Source organism: Acartia tonsa, chromosome 13 (genome assembly GCF_053477335.1).
Source record: "Acartia tonsa isolate MP-2025a chromosome 13, ASM5347733v1, whole genome shotgun sequence".
In the NCBI taxonomy this organism is placed as follows: Eukaryota; Metazoa; Arthropoda; class Copepoda; order Calanoida; family Acartiidae; genus Acartia; species Acartia tonsa.
In genome coordinates this window covers 25,081,258-25,108,010 of record NC_137272.1, presented here as the reverse complement: position 1 = coordinate 25,108,010, position 26,753 = coordinate 25,081,258, and the positions used below count along the sequence as shown (strand labels likewise).

The 26,753-nt window shown below is 30.9% G+C and overlaps 2 protein-coding genes across 6 annotated transcripts in view; both read right to left on the bottom strand.

The window, feature by feature from the left end:
• Window positions 1-425, bottom strand: part of LOC145335016 (uncharacterized) — a 30,651-nt gene extending 30,226 nt beyond the window's left edge. Inside the window, exon 1 of the mRNA XM_080180691.1 lies at window positions 316-425. The gene's annotated coding sequence lies outside the window, so the exon portion shown is untranslated. The remainder of the gene's footprint in view (window positions 1-315) is intronic.
• On the bottom strand, window positions 422-26,093 carry Snrk (SNF related kinase). Of its 5 annotated transcripts, none has more exons than XR_013885120.1 (34): window positions 24,897-26,093; window positions 24,406-24,578; window positions 24,185-24,260; window positions 23,074-23,264; window positions 22,609-22,749; window positions 22,048-22,128; window positions 21,668-21,734; window positions 21,311-21,371; window positions 20,156-20,208; window positions 19,828-19,870; window positions 18,647-18,830; window positions 17,332-17,447; window positions 16,437-16,585; window positions 15,999-16,094; window positions 14,304-14,448; window positions 13,917-14,063; window positions 13,740-13,837; window positions 13,345-13,489; window positions 12,831-12,979; window positions 12,379-12,553; window positions 12,026-12,134; window positions 11,657-11,776; window positions 11,242-11,339; window positions 10,806-10,926; window positions 10,289-10,482; window positions 8,978-9,061; window positions 8,676-8,731; window positions 8,487-8,555; window positions 8,241-8,354; window positions 6,169-6,251; window positions 5,574-5,644; window positions 5,029-5,231; window positions 2,124-2,462; window positions 422-1,789 (listed from the first exon to the last, which is right to left on the bottom strand). XR_013885120.1 is itself a non-coding variant. In XM_080180690.1 (32 exons), exons 1-32 carry the CDS (start codon window positions 24,994-24,996, stop codon window positions 5,199-5,201), a joined length of 3,516 nt encoding a protein of 1,171 aa, XP_080036816.1. In that variant the 5' UTR covers window positions 24,997-26,093; the 3' UTR covers window positions 5,029-5,198. The 5 variants fall into 5 exon arrangements, 1 of the variants encoding a protein (XP_080036816.1); XR_013885121.1 differs by having other exon boundaries at window positions 5,055-5,231; XR_013885119.1 differs by lacking the exon at window positions 2,124-2,462 and having other exon boundaries at window positions 422-720; window positions 5,055-5,231; window positions 8,267-8,354.
• Window positions 26,094-26,753: the final 660 nt, after the last annotated feature.

Below are 26,753 nucleotides of genomic sequence, written 5' to 3'. Positions count from 1 at the left end.
AATTGAAAATTAAATAAATTAAAAATGGAACCACACTAATATACTTTTTATATCTTAAAGCTATACTTTTCTCATAAATCCTATAATTTTGAGCTTTCTTAAGTTAAGATAACACAATTAAGACCCCCCTTCGAAAAAATAACTTTAGGCAGTAAAACAATAAGTATCTTACAACATGTTGTATTATTATCAATAGAAAACAAACTAATTTAATTGGAATGAATTTTGACTAGTGAGAACTTGAAAACAGCGTACTATATTTTGATTAAATCCTTGAATAACTTAAACTCAAAGCTTAATACAAAGATGTCTTACCTGTCTAAATTGAACAAGTTAAAGTTATTGCAACTTTCCCCCAAGACCCCTCAACCTTGATTTCAGCACATTTTTTTTATCTCCCCCAAAAAGTAAATTTGACAACTCTGAAACAACAGGTTTATTAACATATATCTTGGAAGATAGGGTAGTCAGGTTATTTTCATTCATCAGGTGGGTTTAGGAGCTTTTTAGCAATGTTACTAGGGAAATTTTCATGGGGGTTGGTTTGGGGAGTTTAACAAAATATGTGAAAGGGGGCATATGAGGGGGGGGGGGATTATCAGTAAACATTTATATACAATAATAATATATTACAAATATTACATTAACTGCATTAATTCAAAATAAATGTTATGAAAATTATTTATGATGAAAACTATGGAAAACTAAACAAAATTGATGCTGAAAAAATATAAAATAAAGCCATCAAATTAAATACTATTAGAGATTAACTTACACCTTATAAAAAATGTGTAAAAATAAAAGCATTTACATTATGTAGTAATGAGATTTTAATAAGAACAAAATATTACCAGATTATGTCACATTGACTGTTTAAAAAACTGTAAAAGAAGGGAGGGGGGCATTTCTTACCATCTTTGTCCTCATTACCCCTGTCAGGAAATGACACTTATCATTGAGATAGAAACAAATGTTTTGATATCAAGGCTAAAAATGTTTATCTAATAAAACTAGTCTACATACCAATGGTATAGCATCTTTCCAAACTTTAGGTGTTCTCTCATCGGGAGTAATTTTGACACAGAAAGTCATAGTTGCCCCACCTCCAATTTTATTTTATAAGATGAAGTGCAAAAAAAATCAACAAAAATTTTATTTGCATCAAAACATTTGGCAGAGTTTTTTTCAAATAAAAATTGAATTAAAAAATCCTTAAAAAGTATCAAACTTAAAATAATGAAAAATTATTAATCAAGGTAAAATTAATGGGTAGGTAAAACAAAACATTTAAAATTAATATGATTCTAATATATACTAATAATATCAGCCATTTTTATAATTCTAATTCATTACAGCACGAGAAAAAAGATATAAACTCTGGTTATTGGCTGTTAATTTTTAATCACCTTGAATCAATAATAAGCCAAATAAAATTTGTAAATTGTCAATATCTAATAATAATAACTGGAACAATCAAACTTTAATATATTTACATATAATATCTAAAATTTTGAATTTTAACATTATTATCAAATCAGAAAGAGAAATGGGTTTAGGACCAATTTATAAATAAACAAGAATTTTAAATGTTTATAACTAAATTAGATCAAAGCCATATGTATTTACTGAAAAAAAATACAAATTATAAATAAAATAGCCCGAAGAAGATATCCTATAACCTTAAAATAAACTATTTTAGGAAATTTGCGTTGTAATAATTGCAATCATAAAGTCAAGATCATTGTGTTTCTAATTTTCTAAAAGATTTCATTGAAATCATCTTGTACAGCTAAAGGTTTGATAATATTTCACAGAAGGAAAAATTTAGAATGAACTTTGCTATTGAGAATAAATGTTTGAAAATTCATGTTTGTCACTTAAAGAAAAACTATTTGGCCTTCAACTTCACTGCCAGTCATAAACTCATAAACTTAATGGATATTATATTATTTTCTTTGTTGAAAACAATATTTGATTACTAATAAAAAGGCAAAACAGATTTTCTTAGGATGTTAAATCCTGTCTGATATAAAACCTAAAAGGCCTCGATTTTCTATTGCTATATTTACCCAAAACATATGGAAACGTGACATACTTTTGTTTTCCATAAAATATTTTCAAACCTCTATAGGTACTGTGCACAAAATTGCAATAAATAAGAGTATATAATATGACATTAATCAAAACATCTTTCTTAAATTTAAGAACATTTAGTATTTGTTATTTAATAAAAACAAAGTTGTATATTTAAAGCAAAGTTAAGTACTTTTTAATGCAAATTAATCTTTTTAAAATATGATGTCCAACATATATTGCAAAATATACAACCCTGTTATAAAAAATTACCCATCACATGTAACTATTACTAAACATTACTGTGCTAAAACACTTAGGTATATATGTTAATTGTTTATGTATTGTTATATATATTTACGTCCAATTGTACACCAATATCTTATTATCTGTATACACAGTGTGTGAGATGACTAAAAACTGTGTAAGGACTAAAGCGACTTCTTTTTTTCTTTTGAGGATTTGTTAAATAAAAGGATTTAACACTTTACATAATAAATAGGTTCGCCACTAGTAAAAAAATAAAAGGTAAAAGGTTAGAAAAATTCTTCCTTTTTATTGGATTGTTAAAATGTTAAAACCTTCTTTTTAAGAAGAGCTAAGAAGAAAAGTCTCATAAGTAAACACAACTTCAGTCATATCATCACTGTATTAAGTGTAAATATCATTAATATTTCTTACAAGAACAATTAAGCATGCAACGTGACAGGATGGTTGGTTCGAACTCGTAATGCAATTATCAAGGATACTTAGACAAATCAGAGCAAAGCTTCCAAGAAACAGATATTATGAATCTTAGTTTAATAAATATATTTACCTTATGCTTGGCCGACAATATCACTAACATTAGTATTTTTTACACGTTTGCCATTTAACAGAAATTTTGAAAAACCAATGTTTTTTTTTTATCGTTAAAATCAATTCAAATTTTATATCGTAAATATATGTTTCTAAAAGACTAGGCATTTATTCCTTTTTATCTGTAGATGCGTCTAATTATCCTCGACAATTAAGATACCAAGATCCCCTAAATATGGTCTGACACTTCTTTTAGGGGCATTTCATATCAATTCAGTGTTTTAGTAACAAATACAATCAAAACTTTAAAAATTTATAAAGATTATTAAGGTTAAAATATAAATACTTGAACATCAACCTAATCTAAATTATTATATATAATAGCATGTAAGCTTATCAAAAGCAGATCTTTGTATAGAAAAGAAAAACAAATCATATATTTTGTAAAACTATAACTAAATCTATACCTACTCAAACTATACCAAATTAAGTAAAAATTTCATAAAAGATTTGAAATAAAAACATTTCATTAAATCTAAGGGATGAAATCTAAAACAAGGACAAATAGGAAGTATGTTCATAAGTAGCGCAGCCATGCTAAAATATTTTTTTTTTAATTGAAAGATTATTAAATGAAAAATTGAAGTATTGGTAGATATTTCAATATTTCACTAAATTTGACATTTTCATTATGTAGGTCATTTATTATTATCTTTTTAAAACTTAGAAAATAAAGTCATTTAACGTAGGTGTAAGTCACAGACAAACTTACCTGTATTATAACATATAGAAAAGCTGTGCTACTTATATTGAGGGAAATCTAAACTAGAATCTCCAGTTTTTTTTTCGGGGGGGAGGGGGAATCCAATATAATTTGGTTAACAAATTTACGGAAATACAGTGTGTTTTTTTTTATGAGAACTTTTTTGAAAGCAATTTTACCCCACTTATAGTTATCAGAATTGAATGATTAACGACTTATTTTATTCATTTTTTTTTAACCACTTTTAGAACATAAAAAAATCAGTTTTTATTTAAAAAGTAAAGTAAAATCAAAGATTTAAAACTTAGGTGTCAACATCTAAATAAGGTTTTAGCGCATTTTTCTTAAGCTCAAATCTTCTACCCATTGCAAGAAAAAAATTGGATTTTCAGTAGTCCACTTTGGGGGGCCAATACTCCCTTCCTGGTTGAGATATGGTCTTCAAACTTTAATATGTTCTAGTACATGTTCCTAAAAGTATCTGTATCAATTTTTAACTCTGTATTTCAACTTTAAAGCGTTTTGCAGCCATTCTTGCAAAGGGTAGAAGATTTGAGCATGAGAAAAATGCGCTAAAGCCATTTTTAGATGTTGACACCTAGGTTTTGAATTTTTTATTTCACTCTACTTTTTTAATAAAAACTGAAATATTTTAATGATGTTCTATAAATGGTTATAAGAAACGAAGAAAATAAGCCATTAATCATTAAATTCTGAAAACTATAAGTGGGGTAAAATTGCTTTCAAAAAAGTTCTCATAAAAAAAACACACTGTATTAAAACTCAAATCATAAGAGAACTATTTCAATATTTATGTCAAAAAGTCAACATTATTATCAAGTTTAAAAAGACTATGAGAGTAAAAAGGAGGAATTGACTATTAAGTATCCATAAAAGCTTAGAAATTGTTATGAAAAAGAATAGGTAAATATAAAAGATATGCGTATTTTCTGACTTTTTGATTTTTATAGGTAAGTTGTTTATTTTCTATTTTAAATATAATTCACATAGGAATTGTTAAAATTTTCGAATAATAGTAAAACATAATAGTTTAGATGATTTTTGTTGTTGAATTATTTAAACCTTTTGATTTATATATCAATAATATTGAAAAAAAGTGTGTTATTTATTCAATCTTAATTCTTAATTTATATACGTTCGATATTCTACAACATAATCTTAACCAAAGAAACAAGAATAGATCATTGCCAGATAAATTACTGCTCCACTTGAAATTCTGTTTTTAAGATTGAAATTCTTAAGGGAGAGTTAATCTAATCTTACATTAACCTATCCCCTAAACCCTGAGTTTGACAGAAACTAGAATTGATTATTATTATTTGGTATAACGTAAAACTCTAATTAAAAGACTAGTTACTTCTCAAAATATTTACATTAGTGTAAATTAGTTCAATATTACCCTTATGGATTAAATCATATAGCAAACATTTTCTTTAAATTCAAATCAGCTGATTTTAGTAATTCATTTGTTGTTGTTGATACCGTGAATGTTATGCTTCTTGTGTTATGAACTGGTTTTGTTATATAATATGTTTGTGTTGATTTAGCTCAGATTACAGCAGCGGGAGGTTGCAGTCTACAATAAGAGTTGTTATGTTATGTTATCATAGTAAATGCTTCGCCCATAGTTCTAGGGGAGGTCAGTGAAAAAAGCTTAAAAAACATCACAAGTCATTTATAAAACTTCCCTGAAAATTACTACCAATTCAGACCCAGAATATTCCGTTAGCTCTAAGATCTTTAGTTTCAGACAAAAAAAAACTTTGTATAGGTATAATAGCTGGAAACCGATCAATTAAAAAATGTCTTTTGACCGTGATATGAAACTAGTCATTAACTAGCTACATATTATAATCTAGACACAATAAGCTAATCATAATTCGATCGTCTTAGAAATCCCCACACAATAATAGTTTACCTGCATATGAATTATTGATATAGGTTTGACCGAGGATAACGTTAACGTGATTTCTGCTCCAGGATTATTAACTAAACAAAAATAAAAGATTAAATCTAAAAGATTTTCTTCTCATTATTACTCAGGAGAAACTATATCCATAATAGGTAACAAGAGTGTTACTGTTCATTTATTAATAACTTTTCTTGAAACTATCTATCAAACATTCTACGTTTATATTATTCTTCCCATACCATCAGGTGTGCCATCACTGCATCAAAAAATCTATGTTTCATCATGTCTATATTTATTATTATAAATTTGTGTTAATGTTTATTTAATGATACTATAACTTTATCATGCTCAATAAAACCATGATCATTATTTTTTGTTTATTTCATACTAGTTCCATTTCCTGATTATGCTGAGGTTTAATGTTTGACTCAAAAAATTATCTCTGTTATTATTTCAGTATGTCTATTATGTTGATAACTATGACGGTAGCCAGGTGTTCCGTGTTGCTAAAAGTTAACTCTACTTTACTAAAATATTTACAAGCTTTTAAAGATTGCTTCTCTATTTAAAGTCTTCTATACCTATATATTTAATAATTTACCTATGTTTTTAAGCTGATGTGATTCTTCTGCTAAAAAGTTCCAAAGACTTGGAATTTTATTTCTTGGCATCAAAGATCCACAACTAGAGCAAACATTATCATTTAGAAAATAGCTATACTAATATAATAAAGATTCATGTTGTTATTGTTGGCCTCGAGCGAGTGGAGTTCAACAAAACTAGTATTAAGGGGGGGGGGGGAGGGGGCGTAATGACATTTAAACTTAAACCGTGAGCAAAATGGTCTAAATATTGAGCTAGACACTTAAACTTAGTACATAAGCCTAGTCCTATAGATACTAAATCTAAATGAAAAAAAAGTTCAAATTTTTTACTTTAAGGTTAGGTAAGAAAACCCTGCGGAAATGGGATTTTTAGGCCTTTTTTTGGCCTGTTTTGGTATAATTTGACGTAAAAACTCACTTTTAATTGTTTTTTAAAAAGTTTTTTCCTTAAATACTGTATGTCTATTCATAAGGACATTATTTAAGATGATTCAGCAAGTTTGAGACCAGAACTCAAAAAACCTATATTTGATATATGACACACAAACTTTAGAAAAAATGCACTTTACTCCTGCGAGCCTTATATAATGTCCTTGTGTATAATCACAGTGTATTCAAGGGAAAAAACCTAATAAAAAACAATTAAAAGTAAGTCTCTACAACAAAATAGACCAAAAAGGCCTAAAAATTCCATTTTCGCCCATTTCCGCAGGGTTTTTCTTGCCTAACCTAACCTTAAAGTAATAAAAATTTTAATTTTTTGCCATTTACAGCATGACCCTCGAAAAAGTATTTTTAAGCATCTGCAGCCCTTATTTCTCAATGAATTATTAAAAAATGCATATGTCCTTGTTCTCCATAGTATTCCACGTAAGTAGATATAAAAATATTTTTTTTACCTCCATTAACACCGGAGATTTTTAGAGCTAAAGTTTTGAAAAAGTGACTGAGAAAAAGAATTTTTTTTGTTTCTCTTATTTTTTGGATGGTTATATTATGTTTTTCTGGCAATTGAATAATGAGACACAAAGAAAAACAAGTTAACTAAATATTTCTTTTTTATTCCACCAAAAATATAAATTTTTAATGGCAAAAAATACTACTGAATGAATTGATTATTTGCAAATTTTAGGTTATTTATTAACCCTTATTTATAGAAAAGGATTAATTATGACAGTTGCTCCGCCTACTTTTCTGACATCTCAATTATTTAATAAGGGGTAAATTAAGCTTTTTAGACTAAAAAATCATTATGTTTTATTTTTATTTTCTTTATAACTTGTTTGTTATTAAAGTTAGGATTGTGAAACAAAAACAATTTTCCTGCTATATTCATAGAGATTTATTTGGTTTTTTAATCTTAAACAATTTTGCCTAATAAGTAAGTTTTTCAAAATATCATTAAACTAAAAAGACTCAAAAAATATGTGTAAAAAAATGCTTTTTACTCAAAAACTAAATTTTTTATTTCATTTTTGTATAAAGTTTCTGCTAGTAACAAAAATAAAAGGATTTCTAGCTTAATTTTGCTAAAAAAGTCGTATCATGTTAAAAGTTACTTTTTCCTCAGTCACTTTTTCAAAACTTTAGCACTAAAAATCTCCGGTGTTAATGGAGGTAAAAAAAATATGTTTATATCTACTTACGTGGAATACTATAGAGAACAAGGACATATGCATTTCTTAATAATTCATTGAGAAATAAGGGCTGCAGATGCTTAAAAATACTTTTTCGAGGGTCATGCTGTAGATGTAGTACCTATAGGACTAGTCTTATGTACCAAGTTTCAAGTGTCTAGCTCAATATTTAGACCATTTTTTGCTCATGGTTTAAGTTTGAATGTCATTACGCGCCCCCCCTCCCCGCCTTTTATGATTTTAATACTAAATTCAAGAAAAAAATTTTATTAGAAGATGTGATACTTGAATTTTTAAGTATGGTTCAGAACGAATTCTAATCCAGCGGATATTAACCGGTTTTGAAGCCATACTGTGGAATTATTAATATGTCGACGTGCGGACTTTCTGGCATTCATTATTATATAGTTGGTCTGCTGACAAGAATTTACCTTATTGTAACAGGAGTTTTGTATACCTGTGCGCTCTGTGTAATGATTTATCTTGTCTGGCAGGAGCAGATCTCGGCCTACCCCGAGACCTTCCACCATCCTTCTTTTCCTCCCCTACAAAAAAGATAAATCAATGGTACAGTACAATACTAAAAGAACAAGTTTAAAAACATATTAGGAGTTATTTATGTTTAACTCTAAAAATGTATACCTATTGCATATGATATTAAGAAATATTTTTTCTACCTTCAATGAAAGAACTTTTCCTAGACTGGTTGTTACTGCAAATTTCTTCTGTGTCCGAACATGTCCAACCTATAATTAAAATAGGATTAGACCAAAAACTACAAATTTTCGAACATTTTTTCTGAATATAATTTTGGAAGATTTGTCTATAACTAAAATATTAAGATTTCCAAAAAAAAATCAAAATACCTTCACTTCTACTCCTAGTTGTGTTTTTCTTGTTGATTTGTAAGAACTCGTCAATTCTAAAACAAAGTAAAAAATTTAACTTATTAGGTAGAGTTGGTACTAGGTATAAACCAAATCAGGACGAAACAAACACACAGATATAAAGGGAATTTACAGGCCTCTCAAACCGTAGAAATGATAGAAAACAACAACAAAACACACGATTAAGATAGATAGACGGTTGCTATGTTATCTGAAAGATCTAGAGCAGACCATTCAGAAGAATAAATAGCATGTAAGATATAAAATGAATATCTAGATACCTGTTAAAGATGGATAGATGATTGCTATGATGGTTGTCTAAAGGATCTAATCCAGGCGTGCTCACTTCATCTCTTTCATCAAGCCTGAAAGGGATAGTTACATGGAAATTATTAGTTTTAGTAATCACAGTTCAAACTCCTTTGACAATGGTCATTTAGGGCATCTTTAAGAAAAATGCATATTCAGTGTGGCCACAACAAGCTTTATTATTAGGGGGATATTTTAAAGATCTTTTAATTTTGCCTCTTAGATTTTCTTGCACCAATTAAGCAGAAAATGACTGATAAATATTTTAAATGATTACAAAACTTAAATACTTTTTATTTGAGTTAAGAGCCTAGACGTCCAACCTTTTTTTTGGGGGGTGGGGGGTAAAATTTTTTTAAGGGGAGGTAATTCGCTTTTTGGGGGGGGGGGGTAAAATGGCGCGCGAAGCGAATTTCCCCCCCCCAAGAAATTTTTTTTACCCCGGGGGTAAAATTTGTTTGGGAAGGGGGGGGGGGGTAATTACCCCCCATGAAATCTGTTGGCAGGGGTAAATTTTGTTTACCCTCCCCCAAAATTTATCCCCGGGGAAAATTTTTGGGGGGGGTAATTTAAATTTTATTAAATATTTAGTATTAAATTTTTTTAAGTTAGAGATTTTTTATTTTAGGGGGGGGTATTTAACCCCCAAAATTGTTTGGGGGGTAAATACCCCCTCCTAAACAGTTGGGTAGGGTAAAATTTTGAATGGGGGGGATATAATGAAAAAAAATTTGGGGGTGGTAAAGTCGCCACTTTACCCCCCCCCCCCCCCTTGGACGTCTATGGTTAAGAGCATGCTAAAAAACTTTACCTTCAATAACCATGCAAAGTACTCACCTTAGATTATTCATTCTATTAATAGACAAAAAAAATATCTGAAAAAATACTGTATAAAAGCATCTCAAATATCTAAAAAATTTATATTTGAGATGAAATTGAAAAAAAAATGTATATTACCAAAAAAAAAAAGCAAAATTAATGTACAAAGTTATAGGGTAATTTATAGGAAAGTAAAGTGAGGCGCGAAGCGCCGAAAAAAATCTGACATTAACTACTTGAAAAAACATCTTATTTATGCAAAGTTTTTTTGGAATTTAAGAAATAATGAAAATACTGAATCATGAAAATTTCCAAAAAATTGAAAAATAATGAATAAAATTTTCAAATACTGAATATTCAGTATTTACTGAAAATACTGAAGCCCCAATTTCCAAATACTGAAGAATACTGAAGATTTTCAGTATACTGAAGAATATGGCCACGCTGCATATTCCTTGTATTACCTGTCACTATTTTCATCAATCGTAACACTTCTCTCATCATCACTTTCCTCAGACAATCTTTGTCTGTCCCCATCATCATCTGTGTGTCTGTCTCTGTCTGTGCTGAACTCTCTGTCTCTGTCCTCTCTGTCCCCCTCGGTGCCACTGTACTCGGTTGATCTATCCTCTTCTTCAGACAAACGATTGCACTCCTCCTAAATAATTGGAGTTATAAAATCAATATAATTCTTTAAGTTCGCTTAAGTTATGACAAGCCATAGTACATTATCCATCTTAATATCTTCCTAACTGAAATCTTAAGGGATAAGACAACGGACAACAAGTTAATTTAAATCCCTACACAGGATAAACCAAATTACCCCTTTAGCAGGTTAAATTTATAGTTTAAAAATTTGAAGACAAACCAATCAAAAATAAGATACATAATTTTAAAGCTTTGGGTACCAGTGTAATTTGAATCCCAAATTCCTTCTCCCTGCAATCTAACCAGTTTCTAACTATCTATCTATTCACGTACCTGTATCATATTTAATCTTTCCTCCAGCTGGCGCAGATTGACCTTGCTCCGGCGTCTCGGGGTATCTCTTTCCCCAACACTATCCTCCCCAGTTGTAAACTCGCTGTCACTCGAATTTAAACTGAAACAAATATTTCATAATCAAAAAATTCATAGGGCCTTTAAATTAGATTTTTTGACTATTTCAATACAAATATATTTCCAACATAAAATAACTTTTAAAATAAAGATTTTTTATCTCATCAATCTAGATACAATAACGAATTTTGTAGAAAGCAATCAATTTTTATATTAATAATTAGATAAAAAGGTAATAATTTTTATAAAATCCCCCAAAGACATTTACAACGCTTCTTTGAAAAGTATAATCAATTAGGACCAGCAGTTTCTGAGATCTTAAGCTTCAGACGAAAGAAAACTTTCTTTAAATTTGTACCTGTCATCCCTAGATTTGATGGCTCTGAACGCGACTGTGTCCAAGTAACGGGAAAGAAGGTCGCAATTTGTTGAGGGTGGTCTTTCTACTTCATCATCCTAAATATTGAACTATAAGTAGCGTAGCTACTTATAATTAGCCTGTGTCCGTTTTTTTTAACACAGCTAAGATTTTCTCAGCTACCATGAGATATACCTATAAATTCCCCATCAATGCCCCATGTTGAATATTTGCTGCTTTTATTAAATAACAATATATTGTTTTTAGAATTTATTTCAGCATCTTCTGGTCCTCTGAAATTACCAGAAAACATAATCTAATTTACGATGTCTACACTCTATATAAGATTTTTAAAAATCTTAAGTTGCAAATTGTTTACTACTCATTCTTACCCGTATAAGAAAAAGATTGTTACCTGAGAGTTATTATTGTTCTGAGTGCGTCCTTGTAATTTATGGAGACTTCCCGGAGGTTCACCCTCACTTTCAGATGAGAGTTGGGGGGTGAACTGTCTCTTATTACTCCCACCATTACCCTGAATATTATCATTTCCTGTTATATAAAGTAATAAGGTTTTACTGTCTGCCAGTTCAGAACTACTGAACCGATTAAACTCCCCATTTTGGGTATGCTTTTTGGGAAAAATAACTTTCCTTTTGACAAATAATCCCTAAAACTATTGGTAGGGACAACTTCGTGAAGTTTCTCATAGGTCCAAGGGAGGTATATATTTATTGGGGGAGAATAACTTCTTCTTCCCAAGAGAAATCACCCCTAGCAGTACCTGAGATATTGAAGGAGTTCCGGTACCGGAGGGTGTACCAGTTCCAGACCCACCCCCACTGTCATCAACGCCCCCATTCGTCTCAGCAAAGTCAGCTTCGTGTAATTCACTGAAATATTACAAATTAAAAACTAATCAAATGTAGGACAGATGCCATACTTTATACTGCTGTTCATCTAAATCATATATAGTCTTGTACAAAGATAATCTTCGTGATAAAGGACGTCATAATTATTATATTTGTCTATATAATGTAGGAGTTTTGTCATAATTTAATGCTAAGAACTAAATTTCTTACCATTAAAAATACACTAGAATATTTTTGAAAATTTTTAGTATTTATAGGTATGTACCTGATTCTGTTAAGACTAGAGCTTTGTCTGACCCTGGCTGAATTCCTGTGTATCCTGTAGTGTCGGCCACCGGCTATGCTAGTGCTGCCGCCGGTATCTGTTCTGTTGGAACCGCCAGTCGTGTCTGTCCCACCGTTTCCGCTGTCACGACCCGAACTTCCTCCACCCCGTCCACCTTAATCATATGTTTTTAATGAGATTTTTTGGATTTGGTTGCGCAGTTAGAAAGGGACTTTTCTTATTTATCAATGCATTTAATAACAAAAGTGGAAACATTAATTGCTTGAAATTAAATGAAGTACCTTAATACCTGAGGTAAATGTTACTGTATTTTTTTTAATATACACTTACAATACATTTTGTATACTTTAGCATAAACACTAGTAGCAAAAAGCTTGTAAAAGAAGTTGTAAAATCACTTTAAAAGATGCATAAAAGCAATATAATTTTACCGGACATTCTGCTTCCTTGAGTGGCGCCACCGTTATTATTGCCGCCAGTCCCGCCGTTAGCACCGCCCTCCCCGGGATCAGGGTTATCGCTATCGCCACTGCTGTCCTTCCAAACGCCAGGAAACCCACCGCGAGCCCCTCGTTTCTTCCTAAAATTTATTTTCATTAATACCTAGCAAAAAAATTACAATCATGCACACAGGGGTGAGTATTTTCAAACCTAATTAAATTGAACTTCTTTCCCTCCGCCCCTCTATATTTCTTTCTCAATTTACAGAATTGCAGAATATTTCCTTATTTAAAACCTTTAAATTATGGAATCTCTAAACAAAGATTAATTTATTTTCCTTTATTCTATCCTGTATACCAGAAGACGATAACTTTCCTAATTACCAACATTTAATTTGAATTTACTGGGGTAAAATAAGCAATCTAATATCATCCTTGTCAGTTATAGTCCTTCTTTTTATCTTCAGTTTGATGTTTATCAAATCAATGTATTAATCTATCAAACCTGTTTTCAGTATCATCATCACTGGCATCAGAACTGGAACAAGAGGCTGTCCGTGACTTGTGGAGGCGGCGCCGCTGTTCTAACCTTTTCAATATGGCGCCCGGCTGTGTTGTGTACTGTCCGTACTGCACACTTCCAGTACCACCTGTAATTATAGTAAGATATAATTCCTTAATTCATATGTGGTGAACAAGATGATTAATAAAAGGTAAGTAATTGACATATAATCTATCCTGTCTAACTTAAGTTTTCAAAGCAGCTGAAAATTTTTTGCAAAGCGGTTTAGGATATTTTAAGTAGGCAAGGTAACCAAAATAACGTAAAAAGAGCATTGAAGAGTGAGCAGCAGCATGTTGAATAATATATACTAATAAATTTTAATAATAATAATTTACCTGGAGTAGTGTTGTTGTTTGCACCGCCACTGGATGTTGTTGTAGTTGTACCAGTACCAGTTGGCTGTTGGGACTGTTCATCAGAGGACACGGAAAATCTACCAAAATTTATTTGATAATTAATAACTAATAACTTTCTCAGAGCAGAGCTTTGATACTAATTAATATGAATAATACCTAGGATTTTCTTGTGCAAAATCTGCCGGACTTCCATCCTCACTCTCCTCGTGTATTTGGTTGAGTATTGGTTGGATGACCAGCTGCGGAGATGACCGGGCAGATACCAGCTTCCGACCAGAACTGCTGCAGGTCAGCTTACTAAACCTGAATAGGCGAACCGTAAGTTTCGCGTCCACTGCTGCACAGTATGCCAAATAAAACAAAAAACTCATATGTCTGTTTATTTTGGTCCAAATGAAGGATAATTAATATAAGTTTTTATTTTAAGTTTTTCTTCTAGGTAATGTTGTAGAGTTGTCAAAGCCATTCCCTAACAGCCTATTACATCTCTGTACATCGTAAGAACTTTTAAGCAAAACATCAAACAAAATATATATGATTTACCTTGCTGGACTTGTGATTGAAGTTGATGATGAGGGTGTTGGCGAGACTGGGGATCCTGGGGTAGATTTTCTCTCGCTGCACGGAGAGCTGCACGAGGTATTTTCACCAGAACGGCGCAGTGAGTTCTGCCGGCTTAAACCTGTGCCTAGAGAAAAAAAATACTAGTTATTTATTTTGCCAATTTAAGTTTTGTTTAGAATAAAATAATGTATTAGGATTAAAATAGCTAATACACTCATAATAAAAATAAATGCCCTTAGTGGCCTCTGGGGGAGTAGACGACAGTTTAATATGTAGATAGAGAAATAGGGCAACGGAAAATAAATTAAACATCTTGTCATGGTTGGATAAAAAGAAAATTGTATTTCTCTAAAATACTTTATTACAACGAATGAAAAAAATTTTTAAAGTTTTTTTACATCAGCAAATTCCCTATTTCCAGCTTTGTTTAGGTACCTAGTGAACTTTCAACAATTCATATTACATTCAGTCTAATGTGAATACTATATACAATATACATTTCTGTGAGGATTCCATTGGAATTCAGTCCACACGGGATTCAACCCACGGAATTCAGCCCAGCGGGATTTAACCCAAAGGTATTCAACCCACACGGGATTCAACCCACGGGATTCAGCCCACACGGAATTCAGCCCACATGGGACTCAACCCACGGAATTCAGTCCATACGGGACTCAACCCACGGAATTCAGTCCATACGGGACTCAACCCACGGAATTCAGTCCATACGGGACTCAACCCACGGAATTCAGTCCATACAGGACTCAACCCACGGAATTCAGTCCATACGGGACTCAACCCATGGAATTCAGTCCATAGGGATTCAATCCATTATATATCTAAAATTACCAGTTTTCAAAAATATTTTTTTTTAATTTGAGAACTAAAATTTTAGAAAATTAGAAAAAAAAGTTTTGAAAAAAGTTTATGTAAATTTTTTTTTTGTAGAAATCATTTTATAAAATATGCTTTATAAAAAAATTTGAGAAAAAAAAGAATTATTTTCTAAAAATTTGTTTCTCAAATTTGAAAAAAAATTATTTGTTTTTAAAACTGAGAATTCAGTCCACACGGAATTCAACCCAATATATCTATAAAATTCTCAGTTTTTATAAGGCATATTTTATAAAATAATTTCTACAATAAAAAAATTTACATGAACTTTTTTCAAAACTTTTTAAAAAAATTTCTAAAAATTTTGTTCTCTTTAAAAAAAATATTTTTTTTCAAACTGGTAATTTTACATATATAATGGGTTGAATCCCGTGTGGACTGAATTCCGTGGGTTGAGTCCCGTATGGACTGAATTCCGTGGGTTGAGTCCCGTATGGACTGAATTCCGTGGGTTGAGTCCCGTATGGACTGAATACCGTGGGTTGAATCCCGTGTGGGCTGAATACCGTGGGTTGAATCCCGTGTGGGCTGAATACCATTGGGTTGAATCCCGCTGGGCTGAATTCCGTGGGTTGAATCCCGTGTGGGCTGAATTCCAATGGAACCTTCTGTGAGATAGAACACCTACCAAACACAGATTAGTGATAGGACATAATGAGCAGTTGAATCAGGGATTTCGGATAGTTAAAAATCAACAAACGTGGATATCATATTATACCCAATTTCTTAAATAGGACACTTGACATTCTTAAAGTCAATACAATCATATTTGAATATTACCTATTTGACTAGAGGTAGGAAAGGGCGCAGGGGTGGGTATGGTTTCTTCTAATTTTTGTGCGGCAAAGGCCAGGGTCAGGTCGAGATGTAGAGAACCTAAAATCAAATGCTTAAGATACTAGGTATGACTAAATAATATTTTATGTTTAAGTTCATGAAGAATAGACGTTTGAAAAGATTTATTTTCAAAAGTTCCTATTTGTTTAAAACAAGATTCAAGCAAATTGATTTAAATCAGGGATCTTCAGGAATAAAACAATGGACAGTAAATTGATATACATTTTGCAGTTAAAAAGTTTGGACACTGTTTATTTGGAACAAAACAATCAAAATTCAAAATGAGCCAACGAATAATATAAAAAAGTTACAAAACTTTAAGGTACCAGTACGTGTAGTTTATATTCTAGAGTTGCCTCACTCCCTGAATAAAAATATTACCTGCACCCCCGGCCGCAGTAATTTCAGCAAGGGATGATGTGCTGCTGTGCCGGGAGAGTCCTTTCAGGGGCATCCCCCCGCCACCCTTCACCTCATCCTCTTCTTCCTCTTCCTCCTCCTCTACGATGCTGCACTGTCGGACGCGTGGCCTGCACAAAAATATAATAACATATATAACTAAATTAAATCAACAACAATAATTTGTGTAAACTAAAACGGTAGAAAAAGTGTTAAACTTGTGTTATTTAAGATATATATAAAAAGTAATAAATAATTCAAACTAAGTGATGTAGGGAAGAAATTCTGTGATTGGAGTGAAAGGATAGATTATTTCACAAAAAAAGTTTCCTTTTGGGATGGAGTTTTCCTATTTAAAAAAAAAAAATTGGATTTGGCCTCCAGGTTCAGGTGCTGCATCTTTTATCTTCAAATATGTAAATAACATTTTAAAAGATGCATATTTTGTTTTATAAGTAGAACTCTAACTCTTCAATAAATTTTTTTTTTCATTTTTACCTGTCCAGAGACAACCTGGAGGCCTCCAGCACCTGAACCTGGAGGCCAAATCCAATTTTTTTTTATAATAGGAAAACTACATCCCAAAGGAAACTTTTTTGTGAAATAATCTATCCCCTCACTCCAAAGACATAGCCTATAATCACTGTTTACGAAAAAGTGTCAGAACCGCTGCCCCCCCTTATTTAATCGGCTTCCATTTACCTAATCTAGAATTATTAAAAGGGGGGGGGGGGGCGGGTGTGACAATTTTCGAAAACAAAAGTAAAAGGAACTCAACTTAAAAAGAGTTTCCCGTCATAAATTTATCTATTTCAACTATTATTTTTTGTTGTCTTCAGAATAAAAGCAAAAAGAAACAGCACTTAAGAAAAATTACCTAAAGTTGTGCCTCCCAGTAGAGGTTGTGCTGGCGCCTGAACCAGCAGCCGCCTTGCCGTCCTCCAGGGATAACAGAGATTCTACAGTGGCCGACACGGGAGCATTACTCTTTACCTAAAGATCAAAATTAACTCAAGTTTATATTTGGTTGGTTTAAAACTACTAGCGGCCAAACTTTCCATCCAATAATTTTAAACTACATAAGTGATACTTTTGTTCATCATTAGATATGTACATCATTTTACCCTCATAAGGATCCCTAAGGAAACTAGTGATAAAACCCCCACCCCTTTCTTGAAATTGGAAAGATAATTCCCACAAAAATACAAACTGAAGTTAGTATAGGTAAAATTCTATTTACCATAGTTATTAAAAGTGATTCAATTAAATGAAACAAAATAAATAGAAGTATTAAAACTTAGATTGTCTAGATTTCAACTGAAGTATTTTTTAAATTAATCTCTTATTTATCACTATATAATACTAATCAGTACTTATATATGTTAGTAAACATGTTATATGCTAAGGTAGAATTTAAGAATAAGAAATAAATTAGGAATAAACACTCTCTAGCGGATTAAAAATAAATTAAGATGAACTGAAGTCTTATCAGTAAATTGTTTACATAGAAAACAACGTTATATTTCTTATCTTTCCAAATGAAATTCTTTTTTTTTTTGGGGGGGGGGGGTTTATTGGCAAGCAGTAGAATCTACTAGAATTTCCGGATCTACTGCAGTTCACGGTAAAATATTGCTGGTAACGAATATTGCCAAAAATCTATTAATTTTAAAGGCTGCTAGCTGCCAAACGGCTGAACGTACAGATCATGTCCGCACACTGTTTTAAGCGGCATAAGAAGGCCTACAAATAATCTGAAATAGCCATAAATCAATAATGCATAATTATCTCGCAGTGCAGAGAAATGCGCGAAAAAGGCCTATTTTACGCGTTTTTTCTTCAGTGAAGCTTTCCCTGTATAATTGGATCTTGGCTATTCCAGATTTTTTGTAGGCCTTCTTATACCGCTTAAAATGGTGTGCGGGTATGATCTGTACGTTCAGCCGTTTGGCAGCTAGCAACCTTTAAAATTCATAGATTTTTGGCAATATTAGTTACCAGCAATATTTTACCGTGAACTGCAGTAGATCCGAATTTCCAGTACTGTGAGGTTTTGAATTCTGAAGCTGCTGGAACAACAAGATCAAATAAACAGGAAAACCTCTTATTGGTCATTTGCAGTTTAGCATATAGAAAATTACTTTCAGCAGGCTTTTAAAACAAGTATTTATAATACTGTACTATCAACCCACCTCTGGTTTATTTGGAATTGCAGCAGAACCGTTATTAGCCGCTGTTCCAGCCGTTGTGCCGCCAGCAGCGGCTGCCGCAGCCGCCCGACTGCTTCTAGCCCTCCTGGCGGTGTCTTGCCGTTGGGCGCGCAGCTTTCTCTCCGCCAGTAAGAAGTAAGTAGCAGTCACATGATTGTATTCATCTCTAAATAAAAATAAAAAATAGTTAATTTTCAAATTTATCATTACGTTTCATCATTCAATTAATAATGCTATTAATCCATAAAGTTAAGAAAATATTTCTTTGTTATTTTTTCTCTTCCTAAAGAAAAATGGCAATCCTTTAAATAAATCTCAAAGTGTTCTAACCCATTATTTTTTCATCTAATTTTAACTTTTCTGTATAAATGTCTAAACAATGAAATATTATTTTGTCAATTTAAAATAAATTAAAGAAGCATTAAAGTTTGCAAATAGACTTTGCTTTGTATGAATAATAAATGTATTTTATTTTAAAGTGAATAAAAAATGATCAATCTTGATTAATAATTCATAATAATTCAAAGTACAAACAAATAAATAAAAGGGGGATTTTTAATGCAACCATCTCGTAATCAGTGATTAAATGGCACTTAGAATTCGAATTTCGATCTGAACTTTTGCATGAGTAATCTTTGGTTTGTCTATTTTCCCTAAATCGAACAAAAAGATGGAAAGGTAACGGCTGGCGGCTCAGCCGTTTTATGCCTATTTTCAGGGCAAATTCATCATTAATTACGTAGGAATCAACTTAAAACATATTTTTGGTTTAATTCATGTTAAATGATAGCAATAACCATTTTTTAAATTTCTAGTACCAACAGCTAACTCTAGAACCGTTTGATAGCATTTTGGAGTGGCAACGAGAATAAGGTGGAGTAGGTTTCATGAATAATTTGTACTATAGATATCAAAAAAATGGCAAAACTGCTGAGCCGCCAGCGGTTAGCCATTACTTTTCCAACTTTTTGTTCGATTTAGGGAAAATAGACCTACCAAGGATTACTCATGCAAAATTTTAGATGGAAATTCGAATTCTAAGTGCCATTTGCTCACTGATTACGAGATGGTTGCATTAAACCCCCCCCCCCCCTTATTTCTCAAACCTTATAGGTAGTTATTTTGTGCCTATTAATAAAAGAAACAAGTTATAAAATACTAACCTATCTAAGCTCTCTATGATTGCCTCTCTTGTGGCAATATTTCCTAAAAAAATCATGAAGTTAGATAATGCTAGTCACATTATATTTTATAAGAAACTTATTTTAAATTTGATTCTTTAATATTTTGCCCTATAAGTTTAAAAGATAGGCGAGGGGGGCCTAAATGACATAGAAACAAACATCATCCCTCTCCATGAAAAATGGCTTGAAATCTAGCCTCACGACAAAAGGTTCAACTAAACACAATATTTTGACCCGGCAGCCATTTTTAAGATTTTAAGTATCACAAAAAGACACAAATAATCACTTAATTTTTGCATTTACCAACCTGCAATCATTTTTTGCAGAATTGTCTCGTGATCTTTCTCAGATAAATGTTCCCTGAAACGAAATAACAAATGTAAAAAATTTACCAAGATCATATTTTTTACTAAAACTAGCCAGAAATATCTTATATAGACAGACACCCTTACCTAATACATAGGTATATGAGATATATGTGTGTTAGCATGACTATAAATAAATACAAACACTTTCTCTAGAGTATTGAAAACTTTTACAATACATGTCTAGTCCAAAGAAGAAAATGTATTTAGAAAAAGAGAAAAAGATAAATAACTGTTATAATACGCAAAAATGTGACTGACATGCAGCCAATCGATTTAGATACCTTAGAAGCAACAATATGACGATTACTACATTTCTATCTTTTAGGTCATTGGAAAAGGTAAAATTAATTAATTATCTGTTATTCCTTTTCTTTATACCCGTCCCATTCTAACATTCTATAGCTCAGAAAGTTTGCCTCGGGCTGAATAGTTGGAAGAATTCAAGATATAAATATTGTAGAGAATCGGGGATACAAGGATAGAGCAATGGACGATAATTTACTTTTCTCCTATCTTATTCTTATTTGGTTTTCAATTACTACGTGAAAGAAAGGAATGCGGATGTATTACCTATACCGCGTTGCTCCCCCCCCCCCCCTGTAGAGAATAGAACAGAGGATAAAGTAAACAACCAAATACAAATATAAATACAGGAATAAGATAAATACATTCAATAACCCGAACAAAACAAAAAAAATTTATTTCTTAGCTTGAAAATTTTAAAATAGATTAATGTAAAATCTAAAATAACGAAAAAATGTCTTTTCTTCTATCTACCTATCACTGTTATCTTTTCTTAAGATTTAATATACATTTCAGTTATAACATTGCCCTTGTAGACTTCAAAATAGAATATTAATCTAAAGTATACAAAAGACGAAGCCTCTCTATATGACCAAATTGTTTAAATTTTTCATAGAAGATATGATTTCTTTCATACTAGTCAAGTTTTTTTTTTGAGTACCGCCGAGTTTAAATTGAGAAACACAAACAAACAAACTTTAAATTTTTCTATTTATTCATCAATAGAGAACTTAACTTACATAGGTAGGTACCTAGTGGAAATAATCAACATTTTATCTAAAATAAGTTACCTCGTAACTAAAGGAAGCATATCCCACAAAGGTATTGAGTTGTCTATCTTTAACCACGGGTCTAAAATAAACAAATATCAATATAAGTAGGTACCTAGGTAATATTTAAAAACTTGCAAGGTGGCATGCGGTCAAAACATCAATAGATGATTAAAGTATTTATCATTAGTTAGTAATATTTTTTATACCCTAAAGACAAAATCTGGAATTAAATAAATAAAGACTTTACCTATATACATACATGATAAAACATGAAAATGATTTAAAATTCAAATAAAAATAACAATTTTGTATGGCTAAAAAGGGCGATGCTAATCATAAATCAAAACAAATAAAATTTCGAGTACATAATCTTACCAACGAGTATCCGATCCAAGGTTGCGCGTTTTGTTGGATCCCGGGTTAACATACTTGATATCAAATCCTAAAAACAGATGGATTGCTGAACATGTAAATTACAAATGTAGGATTTCTGTTCAGATTTCTGAAATTAATTTTAAAAGGATGACAACAACCATAAAAGTGAAGCTAATTAAATTAGATGGTCAGAAAAAAAATAAGCATTAAGTAATATCATTCGACATAATTTAAAGGACTGATTAAATTTCCAATACCAAAATTACTTAAATACAGGATGCTTAAAATGAACATACTTAATTTTAAGGCTTAATTATATAAACAATAGGTTTATAAAACTACACATAACCCGTAGAAACCGATATCATAAAGTTGCTTACCCGACATTGTTTTGAGATATGAGCAGGTACGGTATAATTACAGTCCATAATCATCGTCAAGGTCTCGCTGTCGTTAGCCTCCTAAAAATCGAGGAAATTGAATGAAGTGCATTAAAATACTCTAAATACCTACTTTGAATAGTGATTTTTTAAATGTTACACGAGATTAAGTTTATTTACGAGGGAAATCAAGAAAAAATATTTTTTCCACGATGTTTCTATGAACAGCAAAATTTAAATGATTAATCTTTATAAAATGAAATTGCCAGCTTTGATCAAAACAATAAGATGTAAGCTGTAAATTTCCTATAGCAATGAATAACACAATAAGGCTTCAAGACTCAAGGAGTCAAGATAGATGGAAATAAGACATAAAGAGATTTCTATGAACCTAAAGAGCAATACTTCACAGAAAACATATTGTTAAGAATGATTTAGATAAGATACATAGCTAAATAGCTACATAGAAAAGTTACAAAGTACCTTAAAAAACATACTTTCAAGACTTAATTAATAAACAAGTAAGTTATTAGTAAGTTAGAAAGGTTTACAGGTAAGTACCTGGAAAGGCGCGGCTCCACAAACTAACATATATAGAATGACTCCAAGACTCCAGATGTCAACAGCAGGAGCATCATAAGCGTCCCCCAGAAGAATTTCAGGTGCAGAGTAGGCCAGGCTTCCACAGCTTGTCATCAGGCGCTAAATATACATTAAAAGTTAAAACTTACATCGTGTAAACTATTGAGACTGAACACTTAACTTCAAAGGGCCGAACGACAAAAGGTGATGAGATTTTTTGTTTTGAAATAAACAGACAGCATGTGGTGGGGGGGGGGGGGGGGGGAGGGGAGGTGTTGGCGGAAGGTTAGAACTATTAGAAACAACACAGCATAAACAATCCTGTTTTTTGCAAGGTTTTTGAGATTTTGATTTTCCCTTAAATCCGTCGACAAAGGTACCTACTTATTCAACTCTTTATTACATTTTCAAAATCAAATGTCTACCTACAAATAACTGTCTTACCTGTCCTGGGTTAAATTTATTTGAAAATCCAAAGTCCGTGAGTTTGACCATGCCCAGCTTCTCGAAAAATACAACATTTTCTGGCTTGAGATCCCTGTGAACGACATGAAGTTTATGACAATACTGTATAGCAGTGACAATTTGGTTAAAGTACTTTCTAGCAATCTCCTCACCGAGGCCTCCCTCATGCTGTAATATATCATCAGTTACTTAAAATGTAAAACGTACCGCGTCCGCTAAACTGCAAGCTAGATTAAAGAAGATATTAAAACAGGCAGTTAACATTTTAAGTGTAAAATTGTCGAGGCTTAATTCCCTAAACTTTGCAGTTCTAAACAAACAGGTCGAACAATTAAAATTGAAGAATAATATTGCAGGGGTATATATTCTGCACAAGATTCATTTTTTCCCCTGTTGCCAATTTTTTAATTTTTTTTTCACCTAGTAGTTCTAGCAAGGAAGGGGATAAAATGAAAAAAATATTTGCAGAACTCTTTATTTTATTTATATTATGCCTCCTCCACATATTTTTTAGTTTTTTTTCACCAAAGATGAGAGAAAAATAGAAAAAATGCTTCCAGTCCTCTTAATTTTTACATTATTTCCCCTCCCCCCAACCACGTATTTTTTTACTTTTTGAAGACTAAAAGATTCGAACTGTTTCTAATCCCTTGCACCGACTGATTGACCAAGTAAAGTTGTTATTTGATTCTACAAAAAAGCAAACCCTCATAAAAGTGCCAGGCACTATTTACTATAATCATTCCCAACCTAACAAATAATTATAGAATATTTTTATCAAATTTTTTTTTATTGTGGTCCACTTTCAGCTGAAATGAATTGCTAAGAAATCAAATGACATTTTAAATGTAAACATTTGAATGTAACAATATTTACATAATATTAAATGTCAATAAATACAATTCTCTTATCTCTTAAACTATTTATTATATTTTAAGGGTTTTTTCAAATTAAGATTCAAACTGTACGTAAATACAAAAGAAATATATCCGTAAAAAAAATATTTTTAGTTTGTTAACATGATATCTAGATTCTATTGTATTTTGTATTTTTTCTGTGTGTGGCCATATTTAGTGATGATATATTTCCTTCATGATATAATCATACATATCGCCTCCATCTCCCAGCTCGAGGACAAGATACAGCTTTGTTGCTGTGTCTATCACCTACATAGAGAAATATTAAACAGAAGACTAAATGGTATATAATTATAGTAGGAAGCTAACGTTTTAAAGGTCTTTAGAAACAAAAAATCTTTAAAAGACCAAGTTGAGAGGAAAAATGCGCAAAAAATAAGTCAGCAATCCTTACCTCATATAATCTGACAACATTTGGGTGCTGGACAAGCTTCATAAGCTTGACCTCCTGTAACATTTGTAATCTGGTGGACTGGTCCAACCTCTGCTTGTCAATGACCTTAACGGCCACCTTCTCTCCTGTAAACACATGGCGAGCTAGCTTCACAACTGCGTAATGTCCTTCGCCTAAAATTATGATAAAAATATTTTCTAAAACGAATCACTTCCACCAATAACAGATTATATAATTGAAAGAATGCAAAGGGTAGATACATAGCAAATGGGTAACACATTTTAAGACAAAATGCATTTTTCTTGTCTTCAGATTAAGCATCAGATAAAATAGAATGGGATTAGGTAGGTATAAAAACATTCATAATATAATCAACAACAATAAAGTATTTTATTTTATGATGAAAGCAAAAACTTACCTAGTAAAAAATATTAGACACAACTTACATAGGTATAGGTAAATAAATCAATTGTTAAAGACAAAGTAATTACCTATAGTTTCCTCTAGATCATATAATCCTGCAATTTTATTCCCAGAATAACTCATTATAATTTCATCTTTAACATCACATATTCTGAAATTTAAATACATTCAAGAATCATTATATGTTCTCGACCATGTATAGGAAAGAGAAACAGTAATACAGAATTTTCCTAATGATAAATAGGTACAATTCTAACTTATTTATAATTCTTTACTAAAAAAGGAAATCATGATCTGAACTTCTTAAGCATTACAGAAACTGAACAAGCGTAGTTAATGAAATCAATCTTAGACAAAATTAGCTTTAAATAAATAAGCCTTATTAAAATATATATGAGATAAAAAAAAACTGCTGTTCGTTCGTGTACAAACATACAAAACACATTAAATAAAAAATTTCATTAATCTAGACAAGTCATTCAAACTTTCATTGATATAGATATCCAATCAGGACGAAAACCTTACAATTATTTTCTAAATACTTATAGCCTAACAAAATAAAAGCCGTTGATAAATGGAATGGTTTCTTAAGTAATATTATAAACGCGTTACACAAACAATTAGACAAACTCTTAAAATACTATTGTTTTGAGGTTCCCAATATCCTTTAAAATGAAGAGAAAGATCGATTAAATATATTTAAGTTAGTGGGAACAGTGTTTTAAAACAACATTATGATACACATAAATATGAAATGAGAATATTGTTTGATAGTAAATAAATTCTATCTAACAAATCTGGTTTATAATCTAAATCAATGTACTTCATTGGAAAATAATAGCTGTGTTGAACAAAATCATTTCTATGTAATCTTATACATATAATGACAAACAAACTTATAAAAATATCAATATTTTGAATATTATTGCAGTATTATTTATTTACATTAAATATATACCTATTTAAAAATAATACATTTATCTATATACATTTTATATCTGAATCTCACTGAACTAGGATTAATTTATATCTTTTGATAAAACTATAGGTAACATTTTTAAAACAGATTTATCTTATTTTAAACATCTGCAATATCATTATTTACATTTATCTGTTGAAATTTAACTCGTACAATAGGTGATTAATTAAAAATATAATCATTTTAAATTTTAATTATTTTTTATAACACACAATAACTATTGATGCTGAGAAAAATCTCGAATAACTTTTTTTTGACAGCAGACAGACAGAGTTATCTCTTTACAGTCGTACAGAGTGTACACTTGAACAAATATTTAAATCATGGTTGCCGTGAGGCGGACTATTTTATATGTTTTCCATTATGTAATAACAACAATTTTTATATATTTGTAGAAAATTAAAGAAAATTATTAATGATTTAATTTTTTTATGTGGAAATATTTAATTTAAATAACATTATATGTATTTATTATGATTTTAAATTTTTTAGATTAATTTAGTTAAAATAGTTAATGATAATAAGCTTCAAGACGTAAATTTACATAAAATTTAAATAATTACAATAAGCTACTTTTAATTCCCAAATTAGAATTATATTAATCAAAAAGAAAGATTTTTGACAATTTGGCAAAGCACAAATATTTTAGAGTTATTTAAAAAGTTGTAAGTTGGCAACCAATGATTCTAAAGAAAGTTTAAATAATAGGTTAACAACTATATCAAATTCAATTTCTAGAATTGATAGTTTGTAATAATTGAATTTTACTGAATTATTTTTATTCTAATTAATTACTAATTAACATTAAAATTTTAGTTTTAAAGTAGAAAAAAATTTATTTCCAGCTAAGAAAGCTTTAAATAATATATATCAATAATAAGTTGTATACTCTATTATACAATTTTCTTTACACGCTCAAATGCCCCGTTCAGTTTTGTTAAATGTA